Here is a 27296-nt window from a genome sequence, read left to right on the forward strand (position 1 = left end):
TTTTGATCGACGCATTGACATACGTGATGATGAAAGATGTATGATACTGCTATCTATTGGATCTTTGTTTATGTATTGCGACAGGCAAGTCTTCTCATTGTTGTAGATTTTTAGGAAACGGGATGAGACTGGACGAAAATTATAAATTTTTTTGTCAAATTATGAGGTGACGATTATCATAATTTACTTTGAAGGATTGACTAATTCAGAACTTGCACACGCGAAGCCTTTGAAAACTTTACACGTCAAGCATTTAGTTACACGTGTGAATGTGATTCTTGTTTCTTGAAATAGAAGAGGTTTAATTAATAATAATACGTCATGATTTGCTTAATCATTTCGAATTAGTATTGGCCAGGATATTATGTTTCCGGTGCAATGAACCTAAACCAATGATTGCAGGTAATGCTGTTGCTGTCCTTTTTTTTTTTTTTTTTTCTCAATAACATTTTAATACAGATCTCTTAACACAAATTATTATTTCAATCAAAAGGAATAAGTTACTTCTTTCATATATATTACTACCTTTATCACTGACAAATAAATATATAAATAAAACATAAAAGAATATCTCTGGCATCGAATTCTTCAATTCATTTCTACCCAAAAGTCTTTATTTGACTTCGTATTTAATTTATAATAATATGCCGTTATATAACAGTAATATGTTCCTACTTAGGTATTATTTTATTGTCTAAATTTTTTAGCATGAGTTATTGAAGAGTCGAATTCTAACTATCTTGTCTTAATAGATTGACCATTTTATCTTGATCATTCATATAGGCATGAAGGGACGGAATCAGGAAATATTTTCAGTACGGGCATAATTTAATCCAGGGACGGACCCACATGGAGTCATGTGGAGTCAAATAACCCCACAAAATTTTGCCCCTGTTATTGTTTTTTTTATTTATTTATTAAATCTACTTTGATGCACTTGTCGAGGTGTCAAGTGAAGTCAAAATATTGCATTCTTAATATCATTTCGAAGTGCTCATGACCTAATTTTTCACTTATTAATGGCATGCGAAGTGGTCAACTATAGCAAAAGTTATGACATGTTAAAGTAGGACGTTTGAAATTAGTATTTTGAAAATTTCGATAATACCTTAACTTTAAAAATTCGTTTGCGATCATGTGCTATCTGAATCCACAAATCGTCTATGTCATGTAAAGTTTGTTTCGAAAACTACATCGTTTTCATATCGAATGGTCCAAAAGGATATCAGAAATAGTTAAATATGTATCAAACGTATACTTCAAAAAAGAAATCTAATTCGTTTTTTCTTTTAAAAAATTCAATTAATTATTATTTTTGCACGATAAATTTTTCAATATAATTTATATCGTTTCATTCGAAAGTTTTACATGAAATATGACCTAAATTTTTTAGAATTGTTACGGATTAAATACAATTTGAATTACTTCCGAATTATATTTGGTTCTAATTTGATTTTTATTTACTTCCTGAACTAAACTTGAATTTTATTTCAATTCATTTAATTTCTATATTCTATTTAATTTACTCAATGTTAGTTCAGCATTTGCTAATGAAATGATAAACAAAACTTTATAAGGAGCAAAATTTATTTAACAATATTAATAATGACGTAATTATGCGATGTTTTCAAATTGTCAAAATACATATAAACTTACTTTCATTGATATTATGTTGTTTATTAAAAAATTATTTTTAAAATTTTGACCCCACAATATTAAATGTCTGGGTCCGCCCCTGATTTAACCCATGTCGAATATTATGTTTTGATCATGAATTTAATGATGATAAAACTATAAAATAAAATTATGGATTTGGGCCTAAAAATAAAACCCATCTAAATTAAAACATGCTTTTTATTCCACCTCCTTTGTTGATTTAAAAAAAAAAAGGAAAAAATTGTTTGGGCCTGAAATATGAGCGCACTGGTCTCAACGTGGTTCTGCCACTGTAGGCATGAGCTTTTCTAGCATTAAAAAAAAAAAAAGAAAACATTATATTATACTCATATTTTTAAATGTATACATTAAAAATACGATTTTTACTTATCAAATAATAAATCTCGATTTGATATAATTCTCCCCTCAAATATCACAAGTATGAATTTCATTTTTAAGTATCAACTTTTAAGCACACAGCCAAAGGGATGATTTCAAAATCACTGTTCTTTTCAACTTTTCTCTTTTATAAAGTCGGTGAGTGTCAGCTCAGTCCAAAATGGCTGGCCAAGAAATTGAAAAATCATTTCACTCCAATCATTATTGACTTCAATAGGCCCCAATGACAAACACACCGCTTATGGGATAATGAGTGGGGGATTTTTTATTTATTTATATTTTTCTTTAATGAACAAAAAGTCGGCCCCAATTTTTGATGTCCCTACATGACAAATTGTGGTATTTGTTTGGATAGAGTCGTGAAGTGAAATTTTGTGGTCAAAGACTCAAAATCATGTCATAGACAAAGAACGATTTTAAAAATGTTGAACATAGGAAATTAATTGTTTTGGTAAAAAGTTAAAAAAAAAAAATTTAGAAAATCATTAACACAAATTAAGAGAGTTGAGATCAATGCCTATCTCAAATAATAAGAATCAAATCTTACATGTCATTGACCAGATATCGAGCCTCATTTTAGAGATTAAGGTATGAGAATTGTGACATGAGATTAAAAAAAGAAAAAAAGAAAAAGAAAAAGGAAGTTTGGGGAAATATTTATAGGAATAAAATTTTTAAAAAGGAGCCAAAATAGGACCCTTGGCTAATGAACGATCATAATATTCAAATTTGTGATCGTTAGTGGCCTCAGTGGTCGACAATTTCGACTTGTAAAATATTTTAAGTCTTAGCTTGTCTGTATACGAATCCGGAGGGCATAAGATGGAGCCCAGGCAAACTGAGCTCGCGAGCGGTTTGAGCCCTTTGCATCATTAGGTTAGGAGCAACTTTAAAAATAATAATAATAATAATAATAATAATAAAATAAATAAGAAACTTGACAAAATTATTTTGGAATGTGGTACTTCGAATGTGATAGTTCGATGCAATTTTATGTGAATGTCTAAGGACTTAATTATGTCGTCAACAAGCTTAAATATATTGATTTGTTAGTATGTAGTATTTTTTATGGAAAGATCTTATTGCTTCGTGCTGGTTAAATTTGAATATTCCATTTATCTTTAGGCTAATTTTGGCAAAAAAAAAATCACAATTCACCAATAATTCCTCTATTATTAATTAATTATGACAGAAAAGCTCAATCTTAATTAAAAATATTTGGAAAGCGTTTAGTCACACATGACAATGAGTGAATTAATTTAAAAATAATCTATAATAGAAAATAAGCTGAGCCAGCAAATAGTTGCAAGAATAGCACAAAGATTTTCACATATCACAGCGTTGAATTAAAAATAAAAATAGAAAACAGACCAATGATGGAATCATGCAACTACACAAAGTCCATATTCAACAACTTGATGCTGCATTTTCATTCCTCTCTCTAGATTCTAGAAGAAAAAAAAATTCTTCAAAACTTCAATTTCAATATCGGCGAATTTCACAAATTACTGACATACGCATACATACTATATGGAGAATTTTTTACGGTAGAGAATAGTCGTACGTTTGTGTACCACCTGGCAACTGCACAAAAGTTCATATTTCCAGGTGTGCTTTCAAGAGAAATCCAATAGGGAAGAAAGGAGGAAATTCAATTCAATCAAAGCCCACAGTAAAAATATCTCTTGGAGTTCGGTAAAACCCATATTTTAACTTCTGTTAATCAAATCCCAATCCGAAGATTTTCGATCCCATAAGACCAGCTTAATTTTGCTTTTACTATAAGAGTTTTATCTTCTCGCTTCCACTTCAACTCTTTTCGAGGGGTTACATAGACTTGAAGTTTTTTGTTGGGTTTATGTTAACTTTTGGAGGAATTAAGAAAGTTGGTTGGCTTGAAAGATTGGATTTCGGAAGGATTAAAAGCTGAGTTTTTGGGTATTGGGGTGGTTGATATTAATACAGGGGGTCTTACTGGTTTTGAGGCATTTGATAAAAATCCGATATTGAGCTTTTGAAGGGTGATTGTACATATATACACAGATATATAACGACGGTCGAAATGGTGACTGGGAATTTGTTTCACAGTAGAAAGAATTCGTGGCCACCGGAGGAGTATATCAACCGAAACACTTTGCATTTGGTGAGCTTTTTCCTGATTTTTTTGAATATATTATTGGTAGAATTCGTAATATTTTCGTTGAAGTTTGATTCTACAAAGTATAATGGCACTTGTATCCTGTAAATCTGTTTCCAGAATTATCTTTATGCAATTCATTTAGGCTTTGATTTGCTTTTGAATTGGTATAGGTGGTGCAATTGGATAATAATCTGAATTGGATATCTGATGATTTGGTCATTTTTCTACCATTTGCTGTCTTAATTTAGGCTTTATCTTTAAATGGAGGCCAAATAATGAAAGAAAAAATGAAAAATGAAACGTGCATTTTTAATTTTTGTTGAATAAACAGCCTATGTGACAATGGATAACTTTGTTTTGGTGGATGGGGAGTTTACAGATTCTTCGTCTTTATTAATTCACTCTTGTCACTTTCTATTTCTCAATTCATCATTTTCACTGGATTTCATTTTTATAAAAAATGTAGGAGGGTTGGGATCTACATGACCAACATTTAATGTTTTTAGCTCCATTCTCTATGCAAGTCTGCCAATTTGCCCTGATTATTTCTTTACTCCCAAAAGCCACTTGACCGTCAGATTTTTTGCTGCAGCTTGATTTTGATAGTGCTGCTCCTCCGGAACAAGCATGGAGAAGGAATTTAAATAGCCATGCTAGTATTCTTAAAGAATTCAGTGTTACATTTACAGAAGCAATAAAAATGGTAATAAACACACTCTTATGATACTTACCTATCTCTATTCTCAGTTCTCAATCAATCTTTTACTGTGCTTATTGTTGATTTTAGTTTCGACTTGGGTTACGTTTGTGGCATTATATACGGGAAGAGGCATCCCATGGAAGGGTAACTCTCTTATCCTCTTAGCATTTGTTTATTGAACATTTTTCTTCATGGCAAGGGTACTTATTATTCCTTTATAATGTTCAAAAGTCTGTAAGAAGCAAGCTTGTTCTTTAAGCAGACTTACTGTTAAACTTAATTTTCATCTACTGTCATAGAAAGCACCAATCGATCCTTTTACTCGAGAAAGTTGTAAGCCTTCGGCATCACAAGGAGTTCCACTTGGAGGGATGGGGTAAGTAGTATTATAACTATTCTTTATTTATCTGATATTCTTGTCCACCTAATGGAGGGCCCCTCTTTTTAATATGACAGAAGTGGAAGTATTTCCCGAGGTTTTAGAGGGGAATTCAGGAGTTTTCAAATTCTTCCTGGAATATGTGAGACTTCTCCTGTCATGGCCAATCAATTTTCAGTAAAGCCCTTCTCTTGAACTTATAATTTAACAGCAATTTCCTGTTGAGCTTGATGTTTGTGCTACCTATTTGCTGATATTTTGTGTAGTATTGAATGGGCAACAGTCCATAACATAGCGCTTTGCATTTAAAATGTTCATCAGAAACTTCTCTGTACTATAGGACATTTTCTATTTCTACCAGTTCATTTTTTTTCCATGTAAAATAGCTAGCATGCATCGACATTTCTAGGAGTAGCTGAACACATTGTATTTAGAAACTTTCTTTGGCATGTATAATGCATTTCAATATGACTTCAGTCTGAAGCAAAAGTTAGCTGTGTGAGGAAGTATTTATATCATTTCAAATGTCCAACCATTTTTTGAGCCGTGTGTAAGTGTTGTCCTGTTCCCTTTTCTGGTTTAGTGATTTGGACCACATAAATTTCTGATGCAATTTTACGAAAATCAAATTGCACTTGCTGAAAATTAAGGTATCAAAGAAAATGGAAATTGTGTAGTAATTCTGGAGCATCATTGTTGCAACTTTATGTCAAGGGATTCTACCTGCATTTGTTTATGGGAGAATATATTTATTGACAGAGATTGGTCTACCGTCTGGTAGATTTTATTTGGGACTGTGCCTTGACATCTAAAGTAGATCAAGCTGCATGCTCAGTTGATACCAAACTCCGAATGATGTTCTTCATATTTGTTGTTTAGTGTTTGATATTTTCCTTGTTGTAATAATTTTTTGCCATGGTTTTGCCTTTGCAGATGTACTTTACGAATCCTTGAAACACATTATGATCAATATATTTATTATATATTCCTCATTAATCTTTCTGCATTTTTTTTTTATTTATTTATTATTTTTTTTCTTGTTTGGCTGAATGCTAATAAAGAAAACTGACCTAGTTAAAAAGAAATGTTCGGAGGGTTATTATGAACACAGCACAACCATATATTTGTCTAAGTCAACTGTCATTGATAACTTTATAGACTACATGACCCACTGATTTTGAACTTAGAGTAAATAAGAAACATGTCTTGAAGAATAAGTTTCTTCTAAAATTTTTCCAGGATAGCCAATGATGGCTTGTGATTATCTGATCGTTCATTTGATACTGCAGATTTTCATATCTCGAGATGGAGGGAACAAAAAATATGCATCAGTTCTGGCTTCTGGCCGGCATGAAGGGTTAGGGTAAGGAGAATAACAATTGAATTTTAAACAGAAATTTTCTACATCTGATTTGTTTTTAAACCAATTTTTACAGTTGTATGGCATTTGGATCTGAGACAAAAAAAAAAAAGAAAAAAAGAAGCATTCTATGACTGTAACTTATTTGTATGTTTGTATTCATCAATATCTGCTAGTAGGTTTTGGTACTTATTTTCTCCGTTCTACTGTCAAGTTGCTTTTTAAAACCGTGCAAAGATTATGGTTCTTATATGTTTATACCAAATGACAAGGACCTATTGAATTACTGTTTTTGCTGTTAATGATGTTACTTGTCATCATGATTTTGGGCTTTCGACATAGACCTTTTTTCGGTCCATTCAAAAACGTGTTAGACATTCTGTTCATTTTGATTTTTGCATTTAATGGCATTTTTAAGATGAATTTTACGGGAAAAAAGTCTTTTGCTGTAACACTTGATTGTTTGCCCTTGATATTTATTTGAACATTATCAAGGTAGGATGTTAATTGTGTTTTAATAAGGCTATATGAATAAAAATATGTTAATATGTTAATGGGTTTATTTTTAAAGATTGGGATACGTGTAGGCAAGAAGTTCTTTTTTGGCTATAGGAATAAAAATATATTAATATTTTATGGGTTTATTTCGAAAGATTGGGATACCTTTTGATTTTTCGCAGTTAAACTTTACAGCTATGGGTGTAGATGAGCATTGAGCTCAAGGTTTAGGCTGTTCAAATTAAGCTTGATATCCTGTCAAGGCTTAAAATTGCTACTTGGCTTGTCTAATCTAGCCGAGTGCAAGCTGGGAATAATTTATTCAGTATTGGGTAGTTTTAACTGAAGTAGCACAGCACAGAAAGTTGACGGGTATAAAAATGAGTAAAAAATTGGCTTGTTCCATCGTGAATGAGCTTTAATGGAACCTCCAAGGGTGATTTTTGCATTTAATGGCATTTTTAAGATGAATTTTACGGGAAAAAAGTCTTTTGCTGTAACACTTGATTGTTTGCCCTTGATATTTATTTGAACATTATCAAGGTAGGATGTTAATTGTGTTTTAATAAGGCTATATGAATAAAAATATGTTAATATGTTAATGGGTTTATTTTTAAAGATTGGGATGCGTGTAGGCAAGAAGTTCTTTTTTGGCTGTAGGAATGAAAATATATTAATATTTTATGGGTTTATTTCGAAAGATTGGGATACCTTTTGATTTTTCGCAGTTAAACATTACAGCTATGGGTGTAGATGAGCATTGAGCTCAAGGTTTAGGCTGTTCAAATTAAGCTTGATATCCTGTCAAGGCTTAAAATTGCTACTTGGCTTGTCTAATCTAGCCGAGTGCAAGCTGGGAATAATTTATTCAGTATTGGGTAGTTTTAACTGAAGTAGCACAGCACAGAAAGTTGACGGGTATAAAAATGAGTAAAAAATTGGCTTGTTCCATCGTGAATGAGCTTTAATGGAACCTCCAAGGGTCTTCCTTTTGTTTGTTTCATTCATTTTTTCATTTTTTATTTTTCATGTGTATCTTTATATTATTCTTTCTTCTCCTTTTTCTTTTTTGGGTGAGGGCTGAGGGGTGGGGAGGGTTCTTTAACCTTTCCCTTTTCTTTTATATTTATATTGAAATATAGAAGGTAAGGCAAGCTAGCCATCTAATTAAAGATAGAGGTAGTATGAGGTCGAAAAATTGAGCTTATATTGTTCTGATCATTTCTCCTACTGTTGCTTCATCTCTCAATTGGGAATATCATTGAGGTGGGGGTGAGGTGGAGGTGGGTGCAGGTGTGGTTGCGTATTCCTATATATGATGGGATGACGGTTTTGACAAGGTGTTGAATGGATGGTAGCAATAAACTGGACCAGGGGCACAGGGGGGTTGGTAAAATGCACTAATTGAATTGTAATGACCCTTATTCATGTTATGACTGTATGTACTTACTGATGTTATAGTAAAGTCTTGAGCTCAACTTTGCTGATGTTTCTGAAGTTTCAAGCTTCAAGATAAAATGAATGTTATGATCTGTGTGTGAATACAGATTTGACATGTAAATTGTCTGACAGAAAATCTGGCGATCATGGTATATCATCATGGGGTTGGAATTTGACTGGGCAGCATTCTACATATCATGCTCTTTTTCCTAGGGCGTGGACAATATACGATGGTATTGCAATCAGTTGTTTTGAAGGATAAATTTGTTTTCTAATCATACTATATCTTCTGACAAGATCATGATACCTCCAGGGGAACCAGACCCAGAATTGAAGGTGTCCTGTCGGCAGATATCACCATTTATACCACACAATTATAAAGAGAGTAGTCTCCCCACAGCTGTTTTTGTTTACACTGTATGCAATTTTTCACTTCTAATGTTGACTTCATATTATTGTGCTACATATTTTTGAAACATGTTTAATATTTATGTTTTTAAATCATCTCATTCTCACGTACCTATTCTGATATGATAGAGGTCTTTCTGAGTGACTTTGAACTCCTTTATATTTGCTGTAATTTGGAAGCTAAAGTGCTTGCATTAATTACTTGAATCGTATATTTGTTAATGAACAGCTAGCTGATAGGCATTCTTATAGTAGCTGCCGTTATCACCCCTTTTTTTGGTGGACCTAGACTTCAATTTTTATAAGGGACCAGAATTTTATATGCTACTTATTTGGAAGACGTCCATCCTATGACCGAAGATCTGGTCCCTTAGAGGGGAATATTCATCTATTTTATGATTTATCTTTAGAAGACCATCCATTAAGTTAGTTCCTGAATTGTGAGAGGGATATTGATTCTTTACTTATATGGCATGTTTTATGTTCTAGTTGGTAAATACTGGCAAGGAAAGGGCAAAGGTCAGCCTTCTTTTTACGTGGGCGGTGAGTTTTCTGCTAATAACTATGGTAATCTTGGCAATTAGAGAATTTGGCCAAGTGCTTGTATATTCAATTATAGCCGTTTGTTTTATATTCAGAATTCAATTGGAGGTATCTCGCACCTGTCAGGAGATCATGTGAACGAGCCATTTATGTGAGTAGCTTCTGTGCATTGATGTTTTATTGGTGTTGTGTGATTTTGTTCTAATTATGATACTTTGTTTCTTCTTGCTTTCCAACTTCTTTTTGTAGAGGAGAAGATGGAGTTTCAGGCGTACTGCTACATCACAAGCAAGTCATCAAACTTTATAGCTATATATGACGGTTGGTTTGCAGATATTTCTTTGATTGTCCAAGTGTTTAAATAGGAAAAAGTAATGTTGATTGTCGACTCAGTTCTCATAATGAAAATGAAAATTTAAAATGTGTCTGAAAGTAAGTTTATAATATGATCCTGGATAACGACGAGTTGTAGGTTTACCAAGGAAATAAGGGTAATTTTAGTAATGAACATGCTCGTTTAACTCCAGCATTTACTTTTATAACTATGGAATATAATTAACCAGGAGAAAAAATGAAGAATATGCTCCCTTTATAAAATACAGTTCATGCCAAAAATAGGTTTCTGCAACAACAAAAAGATAAATTTGTCAATCCGGTTCTTTGTCATATTGATCGAGTAAACATGAGGGATCTTCTATTTTATTTTTTTTATGTGACAAAGAAAACCTATTCACCTAAAAATTGTTCAACTTCGCTGCAATTATTTTTAGTTAGAAGAGTTAATTTTGTATTTTGACACCTTTTTTCTTACAGGTATTTATAATAATTATCTGGGAAATGACTGAAATCATTCTTTGACAGTTTTTGTCTCTGAAGATGTTGATGATAATGATGAGCTCTATAGTCATTTTCTGGTTCCTTAATTTTACATTTTTAAAATCCTTTTTGATCTTAGGGAAAATTATCAAACACGCAAATAAAACCTGACAAATATCCTTGGATTTAACTAACTACCCACACTCCACACGTACACTGGGAAGGGAAAGGAACAAACTGTGAAGGATCTTATTAGCCTTAGTCATAACTATACTAACCTGATGTTATTTAATAGAAGTATTTATATCTGGCTCTATCTTGCAAATTTCCTGTTTACCGAAGAAGACAAAGACTGCCTATCTCCTAAACTAACTGGGAAAATCTGATGGTTAGTTTGTTGTCATGTGGTTGAAGAGTAGTCTTTTTAATGTGCATTAACAAAATACCAGTTGCTCATTCAAGAAGGAATGGAATGTTTTGGATTTTATAGCCTTCTGAAATGTAGGGTGACTATGATTTTCAGTTTTCAGTCATGAGAAAAACATTTATGTTTCACTGGTGTGGTAGACTAGTAGTCTTTTACCAAGATACCAGTTACTCATCCAAGAAGGGATGAAACATTCTTGATTTTATAACCTTCTGAAATCGAGTATGATGACTATGATTTTCAGTTTTTGGTCATGAGAAAAGCATTGATGTTTCACAAGTGTGGTCAGCTAGATTCTATAAACCAACCGTAAAATGCTAAGGATTTGTGTTATTACCTTTATGAGGTCTGACTGCCTAAAACATTAGAGTAGCTACATTATTATAACGATTAGCCATTAAAGTGGATTTATAACTGCATTGAATATTAAAGGTATGGAGGTTGACGTCATTTTGTATAGTGTTGCATTTTACTGGTTTTAACTTTTAAATCCTTCTTTTGTTTCTTGTCTACAAAAATGTTGCACCATTTTGCAAGTCAGTTGTTCATCTCATAATTTTTGTGGAAAGTGAATAAATCAAGCAAAGAATGAGAAGATAAAACCTTCACTTCATTACAGAAATACAAAAATTTACATTGGCGCCCATCATTCTTTTCAATGTGGTTAGTTAATAACAAAAACTATTGTCTTCCATTTTTTGTAATAATAATTGCAGGACGGCAAAAGATAACCCTCCTGTTACTTATGCCATAGCTGCATGTGAAACTCAAAATGTGAGCGTATCGGTTTTGCCTTGTTTCGGATTGACCGAAGAAAGCTGCGTAACGGCGAAAGATATGTGGGGTAAAATGACAGAGGTAATGATTCCAAAGCATGTTGACTTGTCAGATTTTGCTTTCACAGCGAGCTGTTAAAATTTTAAATTGAGGTGGCTTGTTAAAATTTCTATAGGAGTTCTGGTTTGTCAGTTTTTGGCTGTACATAGTTTTGTTATTGTTGACTGACTTGTCTGTTTTTTAAGGATGGGTATTTTGACCGGGAGAACTTCAGTAAGGGGCCAACCATGTCATCGTCACCTGGAGACACACATTGTGCTGCAGTTTCTGCTTCTACATGGGTTGAACCTCATGGAAAGTGCACTGTTGCATTTGCTGTTGCATGGTCCTCTCCCAAAGTTAAATTTTGTAAAGGGAAATCCTATAATAGGTAATTTCACTAACTTAAAAAGTTTTCAGTTTTAACATCTGGATGGCCTGTCATCTATTTGTGATCTAGAATTTTGCCCTGAACATGATTATGTAGCAGTAGAGTTAAGCTATCTACTGTTTGATCTTATTAGATAACATGTCTATATGTTTTTTTTTCTAGCTCTTTAATATTGCAATCATTTGTTAGTGAAAGGAAAAAGTTCAAATAGTAGAGTAGATGATATGATGGAATTCATCTCATTTTTTAAACTAGACACTACTGTGTAATTCTTCTCATTTTTCATGGACTTTGTGATCTTGCGAATGCGTTAATTGTTTTAGATCATTCCACAAATATAATATCTTTTCCCTGTTATCGATATCCACTGGTGAGCTTGTATAGATTGATATTCACTATGGTTGTGAACACTGGCATTTTTCTTCTGGTTGTTCTTCTTCTTCCTTTCTACCTCCATATTTCATTTATTTTGTTTAATTCATGTTTGGTGGATCAGAGTAAGGAATATAATTCAGATAGTTGGATGCAATTTTTTCTGAATTCTTTTTCCCTCTGTTTTTCCCATGGGTTCCAGGAGATACACTAAATACTATGGCACTTCGGAAAGGGCTGCTGAAGACTTGGTGCACGACGCACTGACAAGTGAGTATGATTTATTCAAGCTGCTTGATTTCCGTTGTGGCATTCATTGTCACCATTTCTTGGATTGAATCCTTCAAGTCTTAAATTAAGTTTCACCACTCGTAGAAAGTCACGTTGTATGACCTGCTGCTTATTTACCCTTTACCGTTTTCAAATCTTTACCAGATTATAAGCTTTGGGAAGAAGAGATCGAGAAATGGCAGAATCCTATCCTCAGAGATGACAAACTACCAGAATGGTAAGCCATAGTTGAACAGAACTGTTTTCATTCCAGAGCACTAGTCATTTCGTGACATTTGTTTTACTTGTCAAGTAAAGAAGTGCTTTTGCCACTGCTCGACAGTATTGGTTTCTTGAGATGAGACTCAAGATGCCCCTTGAGCCTCAAATGTTCTACAATTTGTTGTGACCCAAGGTTCATAGTCAAGTGGGATAAATGGAAGAAAATTTCAGATTTATAAAGTAAAAGGCGTGTGGGCCGTGCATACAGAGTGACATGTATATGAATGATGGCAAGACCTACCGCCCTCTCTTTTTCCTAGTGCGAGATATCTTTCATCTGCTCAAGTTTTATACCAAGCGCCTTGGTGGAAGAATAACAAATAGCAGGAATTTTAGCAAATTAACATTCATTTACATGTTCATGTAGGGTTTAGCTTCTTGCTTCTCCTCTGGAAAGTCATTTCAATTTTCTTATACACTTCATAAATTAAGATTTGGCCATGCTCAAGACCTTTTATTTCTCAAGTCACTGTCAATGCTTGTTTAGTTGGAGTTTCCATTTCCTATATGTTTCTGGTGGACTCAACAATCCGTTTGATGCTTTGCAGGTACAAATTTACTCTGTTCAATGAGCTCTATTTTCTGGTTGCTGGAGGAACAGTTTGGATCGGTACTAATCTATCCTTTACTGCTTATTTTCTATTGTCATGTTCAGTGCATCTTTATTGAATTTAAGTTAGTTGAACTGATCGTCTTTTTGAATATTAGTTAGCCTGTACGCCATTGAAAAAAAGTGTCTGGAGATGCACTTTACCATGTACACCACTCATGTACAATGTGCACCATGTCTTTGCACAGGACACATGTTACACTTGGGCATGGTGCTTGTGGTACAAGTAGTACATTTGATTGATCCATAAAGCTCATAATACTCATATTGAGTGAAATTATCTCTTAAATGGATCTTTAATGAATTCATATTATGAACAATTCAAGTTGAAACTATGGGTAGCTATGGCACTCTATTACTTTTCATTTTCCATATATATATTTTTTGTTTTTCTGGCTCGTGACATTGCTGAATAAGAGACATAAATGAATAAAAGGGTGTTTGACACCCATTTTTAAGGAAAAATGAAATTTTACGTGTAATATTATTTTAATGAAGAATGTGTGGTTGAAAAGAAGAGAGAAAAATGAATTTTGAGAAAAATAGGAATCAAATTGGGCCTAAATTTGTCCCATCTCTTATAGCTTATGCTTTTGATGAGGTGGTTCAAAAAATATGTGTTGATTTTTTTAACAATATCATCATGGCTGCTTTTATCGTTCAATACAGACTTTGATGCACTTGCTCAGAAGGCTACGGATAGTGGTTCTAGTAGGTTTGTTGATGTTGGTTCCAGAGATTGTGATGAAACTACTTCTGATAGATATCCGAATAAAGAGAATTTGAGTACTACTGAGAATGGTGAACCAAAAGGTTGTTTTACTTCCTATAACAAGGCGATGGACCCTGTGAACGATACTGATGATGTAGGTAGGTTTCTGTATTTGGAAGGTGTGGAATATATTATGTGGTGTACATATGACGTGCACTTCTATGCATCTTTTGCTCTTCTTGAGCTATTTCCCAAAATCGAACTCAGTATTCAACGGGAATTCGCAAAAGCTGTCTTATGTGAGGATGATAGAAAAGTGAAGTTTTTAGCGGAGGGGAACTGGGGAATCCGCAAGGTGAGGGGAGCCGTGCCTCATGATCTTGGAACACACGATCCATGGCACGAAATGAATGCATATAATATACATGACACTAGTAGATGGAAGGATTTGAACCCGAAGTTTGTGCTCCAAGTGTATAGAGACTTTGCTGCAACAGGTGATTTCTCTTTCGGAACAGAAGTGTGGCCTGCTGTCCGTGCTGCAATGGAGTACATGGAACAATTTGATCGGGACAATGATTGTCTAATTGAGAATGATGGGTTCCCAGATCAAACGTACGATGCTTGGACTGTTCATGGAATAAGTGCTTACTGTGGTTCGTTATGGCTTGCTGCGCTTCAAGCTGCTGCCGCAATGGCCATTCAACTTGGCGACACTCCATTTGCAGAAAAATGCAAAGGTAAATTCATTAAGGCCAAAACTGTATATGAAGATAAACTTTGGAACGGCTCCTACTTTAACTATGATAGTGGGTCAAGTAGCAACAGTAAATCAATCCAAGCAGATCAACTGGCTGGACAGTGGTATACTGCATCTTCAGGCTTGCCCGATCTTTTCAACAGTTTCAAGATTCAAAGTTCGCTTCAGAAAATCTTCGACTTTAATGTTATGAAAGTCCGAGGAGGCAGGATGGGTGCTGTAAACGGAATGCATCCAAATGGAAAGGTGGATGAGACCTGCATGCAGTCCCGGGAAATATGGAGTGGAGTAACCTATGGAGTCGCTGCAACCATGATTCTTGCAGGGATGGAGGAGCAGGCTTTTACTACAGCAGAAGGTATATTTATCGCAGGCTGGTCAGAAGAGGGATTCGGGTAAGTTGATTTCACTTCGTGTTGCAAATGTTTGGCAAAGCTTAAATTATACTCACTTCTGATCAGACATGCTTTTTATCCACATATATAATAGGACCTACAATATATTTGCACATTCTCTGGGACCTGATGCTTAAATTATAACTTAAACTCATCCAACTAAACACATTTTTGCTTATTAATGCAGATACTCATTTCAAACTCCGGAAGCATGGACCATAGGTGGTCACTTCCGATCTCTCATATATATGAGGCCACTTTCAATATGGGGAATGCAATTTGCATTATCGTCATCTAAGACCATACTCGAGGCCCCTAAGGTTAATGTAATGGACAGGATCATTGAGTCCCCGCACACTGCAAACTGTTCTTCTCATAATGGAACAGGCGTTAAAAAGATCAAGAGCAAAGCAAAGTGCTTTGGCAATTCGGTATTTCATTGTTCGTGCTGATTTATAAGGTCATACATAAAGTTCGCTTTCTTGAATTGTCATCCCATAGACTAGATGTAGGTTTTGGGGATGTTTCAAGTTTCTTTTATAAAGTGGCAATAAACCACATTTAGGTGTAACTCGCAGTTTTATTTAGATTTGGGTTGAAACACGGTATCATTGGGGGTTTAATTCATTCATTCTTCGTTTTGTAAAGTGAATTACGAGTTCAAGTCTTTATACCTTTAGTTCATTCATTCTTCTACTTGAACTTTTAGTTTTTTCTAGTTTCACTCAAATTTTATAATGCCCTTGTTTCGTTGGGATTAAAATCAGATTTTTAATAAATTTTGATAAAAGTTGATGAAATGTGTGGTTGAAAAGTTGTAAATCTCATAAAATATGATTAAAATGAGTCGTTGATTTTAAGTTAAATTAAAATCTGAATTGTAATTTTTACCAAAGATGGGCAATATGTTTTTCATTCATATCTATTTAGTCGAGCGTTTGTAACATGATTTCAAACTCAACAAATGATGCTTCAGGCCGAAAATTGAACCGATGACTGTTGACTTCTTTTCGGAACAAAATTGGACTAATATGACAAGTTTCGACACTTAATGGGCTGTATTTCACATTTAAAAGAAGCTGAGGGGATGATATTGAGATTCAGATGAAATTCAGTTCCTCATTGAAAACCAGTAAACGTCGTCGTATATTTGTATTTCTAGACATCTTCATCACATGATCCACACGCAGATCAGATCATCAAACCTTCTCTCTCTCTCTCTCTCTGCGATGGATTCTCGCACAATTTACTCTCTCACTCTTTTAATAATCTTGTCGCTTCTCTCCTTACGTTCGAAGGTATTTATATATTATACGTATCTATGTTTGTATGAATGTTTGGATTTTAATGTTGGGAAAAGTACAGTTGAGATTTGATTGAAATTTGCGCTTGTTATAGGTCACTGATGGAGCCGGATCTGTTTTCTTCGTGGATAGTCCAAAGCACCATTATCTTCGTCCTCCTTCCCCTGAGCCACAGGTTACTAAATTGTTTTCTGATGGTATTTTTATTGTTTATATGCTGATATGGAAGATAAAGTTAAAGTTCAAGGAAGAAATTGTCTTCATTTTCTGACGAAGAATTGGAGTAGGCGTGTCTGATTCCCATTTTTCCTAAAATACATATTTCTCTATTTTCTTTTCACAAGTACATTCTTCATTAAAATAATATTCACGCAAACCAAAACCTTTTCGTTCTCTTTTAACCTCACATTCTCGTCAATCTATTGCTCTAAATTTAAATTTGATGAGTTGTGTCGCCTTCTTTCAAATGTTCCTCATTCTTACTTTTCGTGGAACATTCCACCGTTTTATTCTAAATTCACAATCTTTATGAAAGACCATAACTTTCAGATGAATGGCCATATCCAGAAGCTATATACAGGGCCTTCCTGATTTTCATTATGATTTCAATTCAAAAAATGATCTCCCTAAATTTACTGGATTATTTCCTTCTTAAAATCTTATCATCTTGTTTCATCTCGTATACGAATCAGGAAGTTATGTTCGCTGGTTCATTTTTAATGGTGCTGTGAAGTTCTCTGGAACAAAATCCATTTTATCCTAAAGATGGAGACAATTGCTCGAAGACCTTCAGCACTGCGAGAGCATATGGCCTTAAGATTGTAGTTCATGCGATATTATATCTTTCTAGTCTTCTACTGGGATATATAATCATGCAAGGCATACATAACAATTAAATTGATAAACAAGTTAAATTCAACTTATATCCAAGAAAGCAATCGGAAAATAATTATAGATGATCAAATGAACGGTCTCTCCTTAAAAACAATTTTGGTGGCCTAGTGCCAAAGGTCTTTGAGCAATTACCTCTCAGGGATTTCATTCTATAGGACCTAGCTTTGTCATCATAAAGTAATGGATGAACAAAACTTTCTGATTTGTAAACCCAACTTTCTTGGAACAAGATGTGGAGTATATGAATGAGATATATGCTGAATTTTAGGAAAATATTCTATAAATTGATGATCAAATAGAAATCTAAAAAAACCTTATGTAGCCCCTGTTTGTTTCCCATTATTTGCCCATTAAAATAAAAAATATGACCATTATCCATCACAACAAGCTACCATATTTGACTTTCTATCTCTTGTGTGGGGCCCATAACGACAATATTTTTCATTATCATTCTTACATTAATGTGGGTCAAACAGGGCCATAGCTTTTGGATATGGTCATTTCTCCAAAAGACATGGCCTTTCAGAACAGTTGCAATTCTTTAATGTGAAGGTGAGAATTTTATATGGCCTTTCAGACATGGTCATTAAATTAAAAATAAAAAACAACTATTAAATTACGGTATTTTTCAATTTAAATTTCTTCCTTTCAAGAATGAAGACAATTTCTTCCTTCACTCTAACCTTATTCCAACAGTATTTATTTTTCCATGCGAGTCTTTGTGTTTGATCAAAATGAGTACCTTGAAGAACTTCATAGTTTCATAAAAATTTCTTGAAAATATTTAGAATTTAGAAACCCTTTATTTTCATAGAAATTTTCATGAAAAGATTCTGAAATCAAGTTTAATTTCATCACTGTTGTATTATGAAGTAAAAGCAGAAAAGGTTAGTGCATTGAATTCGGAAACCATCACAAAATCATTGATAATGCTCTGTTAAAGAATGGCCTTTTAACACCCTTTTTTCTCATTCCCTTTATTTTATGTAATTAATTATTGGTTAAGTTGCGGTTGGGTTTCCAAACCTTTAAACCTTTTGATGTTTTGGGGTCCCTAACCTATGTAAAGTTAGCGACCATCACCCTTTTACGATGGAAACTGTTTATTTGACCCTTAAAAAGTCAAATTTCCATTAAATGACAATTTTACCCTTGTTTGATTAATTAAAAAAATAAAATACAATAGAAGAAATAATGAAAGGAAATTAAAAAATAAAAAGAAAAAGAAAAGAAAAAAGAAAAAGCCCAAACCCACTGCCTCCACTATCCGCCTGCGACCATCAGCAATGGAAGCGGCACTGCCACTACCCACTCAATTTTTGGATCTGTGCAATACTTATTAACAAATTACGCATCTTTATACAGAATTTTATTTTGAAGAATCATGTGTAATACTTGATATCTTACTTTCGCAGACTAATACACTGTCCCTCCCAGAAATTGGCGCTGCTGTGTCAGTGTTACTTGGTTTTGCACCCCCTTCTACACTTTCTACTGCTAGTTCTTCTAAGGTAAAACGAATGAAAAATGATGCTTAATTATATTCATTTGTTTTTCCTGTTTAATACTAAGTGCCTGTTCTGCAGTTGAATGGGGTGCTTATGCCTAATCCATTTGATAGACCACATTCTGTTTTCATGCTTGAAGTTACAGGAGCTATTGGTATGGGACTGAAATCTAACTTACTTAAAGCTGCAATATTCATTATTTTTCCTACCGGTGTTAAAATTTTCAAACGTTGATTTTACATATGTAGATTCTCATCTGCTGGTGTTCTCGGACAACTCTGTTTTTGCTAGTGCCCAAAGGACCAAGGTCATGGGTAGTGAACAGAGAGTGGATGTCCAACTTTCGGGTAATTGACCTTTGTTCCTGGTACCAAATCATGACCACACATATCAAATTTTTTTATTTCTATATTATATACATTTGTGCAGATGAAGATAAAGTATCTGTGTTCTCTTTGAGCGATCTATTGAGCTATGCTGAATTCTCGGATGAAAAACTCAGTGATTTTGTAAGTCTTGACTCTCTTTCCTCCCTCGGTTCTCCATCCCGCCCATTTTGAAGATTTTTTAAGCTTATTTAGGCATTATTTGGTTTATCTATTAGGCATCTTGGTTGGGTGGATCATATGTAGAAGATGCATCGGGGCCACTGAATGGAGAGTTGATAATCCCCATGGCAAATGGAGCCAATCTAAGACTTTTTATGTCCAAGGTTATTCTTCAAATTCAACCTTTCCATGTTGAATATGAGCAATAGACTTCTTGAGCATTTGTTACTTCTCTCTTGTTTTTGTTTTTGGTAAAGAATTTTCTTTTGAACGTGGCAGAATGCTGACAAGGAATTCATAAGAAGTCTTGTATCTCTCATTCATAATATTCGAAGAGCAATAGACATGCATCAGGAGTTGTCTGAAAGCCTGCATGGTCCAGCTGAGCTAATTGCTGGGAGATTTGATGGAATCAAGGTGATAAAAAATTCTCTTTTTGATTCATTTCATAATTTGGTATATGATTTTGCTTATTGTTATTTATGGAAAGAGGATTAGTTATCTAGGTGGAAGTTTGCTAAAACCCAGTCTATTTAAGCTGCTTGAAAACTTTAAGTTAATGTATGCCTGTAGTAAGATGTTTATAGATTCTTGATTTCATTTTCTGCATGTTTCCCTTTTACTAAAACTGAGTATCCGAAGATAGAATTCGATGCTGCTGGGGGAGAAAAATGGTACTGAATGGAATACAAACATTTCCAATATCTAGGGAGAATTTTTGTTGTTATTTATTTTTGCCACAATGGTATAAGTATGAGAAAACATATATGATGAGACACAAAACTGCCATCTAAAATGGATAACTGATTCATTAGTGGGAGTTGAGACCGAATCACTCATGGCATGATCTTCTACATCCTAGGTTTTTCAGTTCTATCATCTAGGTTGTGGGAACTGTTCTTTCCCTCTCTTGCCTGTTCCATAGGAAGCACACGTGATATAATATTCAACGACCATTTTTATTCGGGTATTCTCTTAACCTTTTTATATGTACTCTATGTGCGTGGGAAAGAGATCAATTGGCTGCAGACCTTTCTCTTGAGCATCCTTGGAGGGAACTTATGTCATATGAGCTGAGAATACCCCAGCTAACAATGTAAAAGTTTCATATAGGTGAAGTCAATGTTTGAAGTAGCAAGGGTGCACTACTTTGAGTTTAGAATAGGTACCTTAACACATATCATAGTTCTGAATGCTTATAAATAGGCATCTGCTAAACACATTCCGAGTCAGGTTTTGTGCTTATATATTTATGCTATGCCTCACAGGTTTTGCAAGAACATTATGGAGCAGAAGGCATTGCTGAGAATGGACTAGAAGTATTTGTTACTTCAGTTTCTAAGATATTTGATTCCTTACAGGCTGCATACAAAGGTCTGATGGTCTCTTCTGATCACAACTATATAACGATTTTTAGCTGTTTCAATTGTACCTTTTCAACATTGATTTTTCATTTTTCCTTCCTTTCTCTGAGTCAGAGATTATACTGTATTTTTGTTGCTTTCTCATGCTTCCTGTATGTTGAAAATGTTGACGGATTACCTTCTGACAATTATTAATTAATATTACTGCTAAAAAGTTAGCAGTTCTTTTTCTATTTGGGTAGTTCTCAACTATTATCATTCTGCAGTTCTGTTTATTATTTTTTTCAGGTCCTTTTCTGTTGTCATTGTGCATCATAGCAACTAATATTTTGTAATACGTGAGCAGGTCAGATTGTTGGAGTCATTGTCTATGGTGAAACAATTACACCGGAATCGGAGAATATGTTAAATGTGGTCGTCACTTCTCGACCATCTCCACGTCTGTTGGAGGAAACAAAGGTCCCTGCTAATTTAACCACTATCGCAGAAGTGATATTGGTTAGAAGGACCCTGGCATGGATAACAGGAATCATTCTTTTGATTGCTACCTTTCTGGGGGTATGTTTCTATTAACATATTCCCTTCACAGTCCTTTATGCTTTAATTAAATTTTTGAAATAGGACTTGCATTGCTTTGTTGAACTACTGCTTTGGTAATCTAACTTGCATTGCTTGCTTTAAGTCACATTTTCTCGCAATTTTTTTACAACATTATGATTTCTTTGAAGTTCAAAAAATTTTGACCTTAAACTGGTAATTCAAAATGCTTTAATTAGTCATCATTCTTGGTTGTGCTTTGTTGTTGAACCAAATATGGTGCTTGAGACTCTTTGACAGTATAATGGTGAGCTAATTTGTTTTTGAAACCCCAAAATAACAAGGCCACAGCTAGGAAATAAATGGTTGGGCATTGATGAGTTATGAAGTTGGCAACCCATAAATAATTCACTTAAACCAGTTTATGTGGAGAAGTTGGACGAAGTAACAGCAAGAACCTTGTGTGCAATTGGTCACCAAGAAAAGTGAGGTCGGGCATAGGGCTCGTGTAGGCTCACACTGTGCGTGATAGGGAGCCAAGCCAAAATTTGATAGTGTAAACAATTTGAAGTTTGCAATGCTGATTGTGGCTTGTTTAAGTTAGATTGGAAGGTAATGGGCTTTAAGAAAATGAAGATGGAGATTGATAAAGGTTTTTAGGATTCAGACTAAGGCCATGAAGAACGACTTTTGTGGTCACCAATGGCTTGGTTTTATCTTTGTAATTATAAAATGTTGGTACGTATCGATCTCAGTTTGATATTGGTATGCTAATATGAATCTTTCTGACTTCATGTTTGATTTGCTGTTATAATTATTGTGTCCTTTTATTTTGAGATGATGCAGGTATTCTTTCTTCTGAACATGCCTCTTACCAAGGACACACTGCTTTATTCTAATGTCAAGCTGGATTAATATTTCATGGAAGCTGTTTATCGTATTCATTGAACATCCGGGATTCCCAGGCCACCATGCAACTTTGTGTTGATGTGATCGAAATCTACGATAGTGAAACTGCCTTTTCTTCCTTTAAACTACTAGTGAAATTCTATTCATATTCAGCGCTCTGGTATTTGCTTAGCTCAATTATATGTGGCTTGATGAACTGGGGGAACAATATATACAGGGGGGAGAGGAATGTAGGATGTTGGCTGTGGACATTGCTGAAGAAGGGACTTGAGTTATCTGTTGCTATATGTATTTCGGTAGCTCGGTTCTGGATTTATGTATTTTCTGTATCGGTTATGCTGAGTAGTGCACGTGGAACCCATTTTTGTATTTAATTTATACATACCAATAAAACTATTTGAGTTTTTAGCTTGTTGAATCTTGATAAACGACCATATAAACCCCGTTTTGGACCTTTTGTTTATGAGTGAACGTTCTGTATTTCGTTGTAAACATGGCCAAATCACCCTTCGGCGATGTAAGGATGTGGAATTGTGGGCTGTGGTAGCTGAGTCCCCTATGGGTTCAAAGTGAATAATGCTATTAGATTTATCACTTAATGCCACTTGGTTGTGATAAATGTTTGTGACAGGAAATATGCTATCTAGAGAAATAGGACAATTTGGCAGCTTTTTGTTCAATTTCTTCTATATCAGCTGCTTCATTGTCCGATGATGAAATATATTGTTGGTCAATGAGGTAGTTGATTTCGTCTTTTGCATAGAAAACTCAATATTTGCATAGAAATTTGATATTTGTCCAATATATTCAACTTTTGCAAAGCAAACTTGAGGTTTGACCAGTTAACTTGTAAGATGTCTACAAAAGTTAGTTTTGCTTAGTGAAAACTTATCATTTCGACCATCCAATTAGAAATTATGTACAATATCCAATTCAAAATTGCCTTCGAGCTTGTAAACAATCTAAGATGCAGGATTTCTTATGCATATGACTTAGGGTAGAGTTTAGTAAGTGTTCATTGTTTTTTCTCCATTGCATAAAGAAGATTTTAGGAGTGTTTTTTGTACTCGCACACATATATATACGCACTCATACAGATACAAGTATATAATTTATATACATGATATTACCATTGGCTAGAATTAGGAGGGAAAAGATGGTTATTTAGTGCATTTATCAAAATGTCATTAGACAAATCACATTATCCGATCATTTGATGGATCAAATGGAAGGAATGAAACGAAATGAGAGATTTGTGCAAAGAATGATCGATCCGAGGATCCAAATATTAAAAGTGTGATGACATGAACGATTTATATAATGAAGACATGATAAAAACGATTTGTGTCAATTACCTACATTGATTTTTTCAATAAGAATGTAGAATTATAACTTTTTAACTTTTCTTGTGGTAACAAAACATGTACTTGTAAAAGATGGTGGGGAACTGTGCATTCAATCAAGGGAACAGGTGCTACAACTTTCCAAGTCAAAGTACACAGTTTTCTTGGTCAAGATTCCAACAAGAAAAAGCCTCTATAGTCCTAAATTTTATTGCTTTCATCTGTCCCTTTGAATCAAAAGTGACAGCTAATAACCAAGAAAAGAGGTGTTTTTTATGTTCTCTTTTTCATCAGGATGGCTAGTGATGCACTACAAAACATAAAAGGACTCTGGCTTGATTTGATTCATTTTTTTAATTATAATATCATTTTATTAAGTTAGAGTTCAAATTATGTTAAGGTCAAAGTTTAGTTGAAGTGGTAAGGGCGAAATTTTACCATATTATTAACTTTGAGTTTGGGATTTCTTTACAATCAAATAGGTTTCAAATATTTATGTCGGCGAATCAATTGATTGTCAACTCCTAATATTCTATGTGAGTCAACAAATTTTGACATATTCCATTTTTCTTATTACGCTTCTATCTGTGTCAACAAAGGGGTCATCTAGAATATTACAAAAAATCAATGTGTATTTTATAATTTTTTTTTTCTATATTTTAACAGAGACTTAATTGCTTTTAAAGCATAACACTTTGAAATAAATATTTTTATTGTAATCTAATAAAATCAGTACATAAATGGAAATGTGGCAATGAATCATTTTGAGATGGTCAATATCGATATCAACGGCAATTGTTTATTTCGATGAACCATTTCTTTATATAGAAGAAGATTATGTAAATACTTAGTCCAAATCTTCGTTTATGAGTTGTGGAAGACAATTTTTTTCAAGAATTTCTCACGATACACACGATTCATGCATAGTATCAAGAAGAATAAATATAAACTTTTTTGCTATTATTTAATTAGTATCTACAATATGTCTGAAAATATATCTAGTTATATACAAATATTCTATAACAAAAACTCATTTTTTCGTCCCATATCAAGGGTATCATTGGAAAAAGAATGAGAGAGGGACAACACGTCAAGTTTACAAAAAGTAGTCACGTGATCTTCTTTATAAATCTCTTACAAAGGAAGCTATTAAAAAAAATTGTTCTTTCTTTGCTTGTTCTCTTGTATTTCCATTGTTTCAAACTTGGAGAAATCCAGTTTGTACATGGATATTGATTTCAATTCTGAGGGTAGTGGGGGTTGGATTATCTTGGCTACTTTTTCATGGCAAAAACCAGCAAAAATGCTCACAAACTCTGGCAAATTCTCGCAAAAGTTTCCATTTTTCTTCTACTAATCTTGATTTCTCCGGCCTCGGCTCGTCGTCTCGACTTTTCAGTGACACTAGAGGGTCCCTTAGCATCAACAGGAAGAATCCTTCTGAACTCTACACCAAATAAGCAATTCACCATGAAGTTGCATCCAAGAGAAACCACAAATCAAGAATTTAAGACAGCTGCACATGAAGTCCCTAGCGGTCCGAATCCCGAGTCCAACTGATAACAGTTCCATGTGCGGTACGTTAGATTGAACAGAATTTGCTTTCCTAGTCTAGTCGAGTATTGGATGGTTGGCTTTCGCCACTCTTATCCTAGAGTTTGAGGTTATTACACTACTTTTTCTTTGATCTTAGCCATTATGTATAATATCATACAATAATTCCTTGCTTTGTTGATATGGTCGGACTCTATTCTGATTTCTTACCCAGTTCTCCATACGACCCTCTTGTCTTTTCGTTTTTTATTTCTCTCAAACCATCGCGTGGTAAAATATTTATTAATATGAAAATAGTATAAAAATTTAAACTTAAGAGGGGACGTACAACCTGACATCAACTTTATCTCATTAACATTTTTCGTAATTTGTACATCAATGTAAATTTCATAAGCTTTTCATCACTATCTTAGCTGTTTCTCTTCTCTTTTTTCTCAGTCGAGAAATTATCGAAGTAACAGTAACAACTGGTTTTACTCTTTGAATGCTATCAAGTTTATATCAAAAACATTGAATCTATGAGTGAGAATTTGAAACATTTGAATAATTTCAGTTGTGAAATTTGTTTCAAGATAGACATGGCAGTGATAAGGTCAAAATTTGCAGTAATACTGTTTCGTCTCCATTGCACAGTGATTTTTCACTTGTTTGCTTGAAAATTATTTGGATTTTTGCATTTGTTTGTGTGAAGAGATGGACCCCACAGACCAAGTTGGTCGAAAAAAAGTGGTTTGATAATTTTTGCAATACCAATGCAAATTATTGATGCTTAGATGGGATGTCGTTGTAATAATTAAGCTCCACCCCGTTAAATTAAAATTTATTTTTCTCTCTCTTCTTATCAATTAAACATTCTCTAATAAAATAATATTATATATAAATTTTTTTTCTTTTACTATACATTTTTTAAAAAATTACTATTTCTTTCATTATTATTTGAAATAATGGAGTCCAAACGGGGACAACTTGGTAAAAATGGGCAAGATGGTTCGAACCGTACGATAATTGCATGGCATTGGTTGAAGCTGAGGCGCTTCAACAACGAGCAGACCGATCCAAACTAATATGCTCTTTTTTGATGAACTTGAAGAAGCATAGAAGTGCTAACTCGGATACTGAAATACGAAATATTTTCATGAACTTTAGATTGTAATATTTATAGAACTTAGATAGTATCTACCAGTTATTTGTCGTTCTTAGATTGTAAACAATTTGCACTAGTTGTCTTTGCTCATCTTCGTACACATCCTGCACGTGAAATTGAGTTGGTGACTGTAACTATAAAATTTTTTCACACCAAGAATGGCAGAATCATGAGATTAATTTGAGTGTATATACAAGGATTGTGCACAAGAAATTTTTCATAAACACGTGTCAAAATATCATTCAAAGATTTTTTGAAATGATTTTTCCATTTTAAAATCCTGAACGAATTCTATAAATTTTCTTCGTACTCAAGGAAAAATCCAACAATGAAACTGGTTAGTTAAAGAACTAGTTTGAGATTTTAACGAATATTTACGGACACCATATGAATTTATGAAATAAACTCCAATGAATTATTCAAAATGGCCTTCTCACAAGCTTAGCGTGGAAAATGTCCATTTACTAATTCTTTTTTGGTTTAAAATGTCCACTCTATCTATTGGAGTATGAACACATAGCTAACTTAGGTTTGTGATAGAACTCCAATTTTTATAAGTGGCATCAAAGTCGAACAAAGGCATCGAGCCTCTATAGTAATGTAAGCATTTCAGATAATTTAGAATTGTGTGATATTCTTGATTGAAACGAGAGAGATGGAAGAGATTAGCAATGGAGTAAATTGTGATGATCATAAGTGGATGTCACAATGATGTGATACATCATGTTGTCATAGATTGTAAGAATAATCGTAATTATTTTTGTAATCACTTGAGCATGAGAGGTCTCTAGACTCATATTTATCAGAGCCGGCTCGG

General features: G+C 33.9%; 2 protein-coding genes across 2 annotated transcripts; both read left to right on the top strand.

The window, feature by feature from the left end:
• The first annotated feature begins 3484 nt into the window (after positions 1-3484).
• LOC111369944 (non-lysosomal glucosylceramidase) lies at positions 3485-16062 on the top strand. The gene is made up of 18 exons (XM_022991675.1): positions 3485-4198; positions 4788-4898; positions 4983-5039; positions 5195-5271; positions 5352-5451; positions 6564-6637; positions 8705-8805; positions 8886-8989; positions 9470-9523; positions 9619-9674; positions 9773-9811; positions 11483-11624; positions 11789-11973; positions 12548-12615; positions 12781-12853; positions 13446-13507; positions 14177-15374; positions 15562-16062. The coding sequence occupies exons 1-18, from the start codon at positions 4118-4120 to the stop codon at positions 15824-15826; spliced, it is 2847 nt and encodes a 948-aa protein (XP_022847443.1). The 5' UTR covers positions 3485-4117; the 3' UTR covers positions 15827-16062.
• A 459-nt stretch (positions 16063-16521) lies between these two features.
• LOC111369945 lies at positions 16522-22901 on the top strand. Its single transcript, XM_022991676.1, has 11 exons — positions 16522-16672; positions 16773-16853; positions 18988-19083; positions 19159-19234; positions 19329-19427; positions 19510-19589; positions 19685-19792; positions 19908-20045; positions 20897-21002; positions 21339-21550; positions 22376-22901. Exons 1-11 carry the CDS (start codon positions 16550-16552, stop codon positions 22442-22444), a joined length of 1188 nt encoding a protein of 395 aa, XP_022847444.1. The 5' UTR covers positions 16522-16549; the 3' UTR covers positions 22445-22901.
• Positions 22902-27296: the final 4395 nt, after the last annotated feature.

Source organism: Olea europaea, chromosome 20 (assembly GCF_002742605.1).
Source record: "Olea europaea var. sylvestris chromosome 20, O_europaea_v1, whole genome shotgun sequence".
In the NCBI taxonomy this organism is placed as follows: Eukaryota; Viridiplantae; Streptophyta; class Magnoliopsida; order Lamiales; family Oleaceae; genus Olea; species Olea europaea.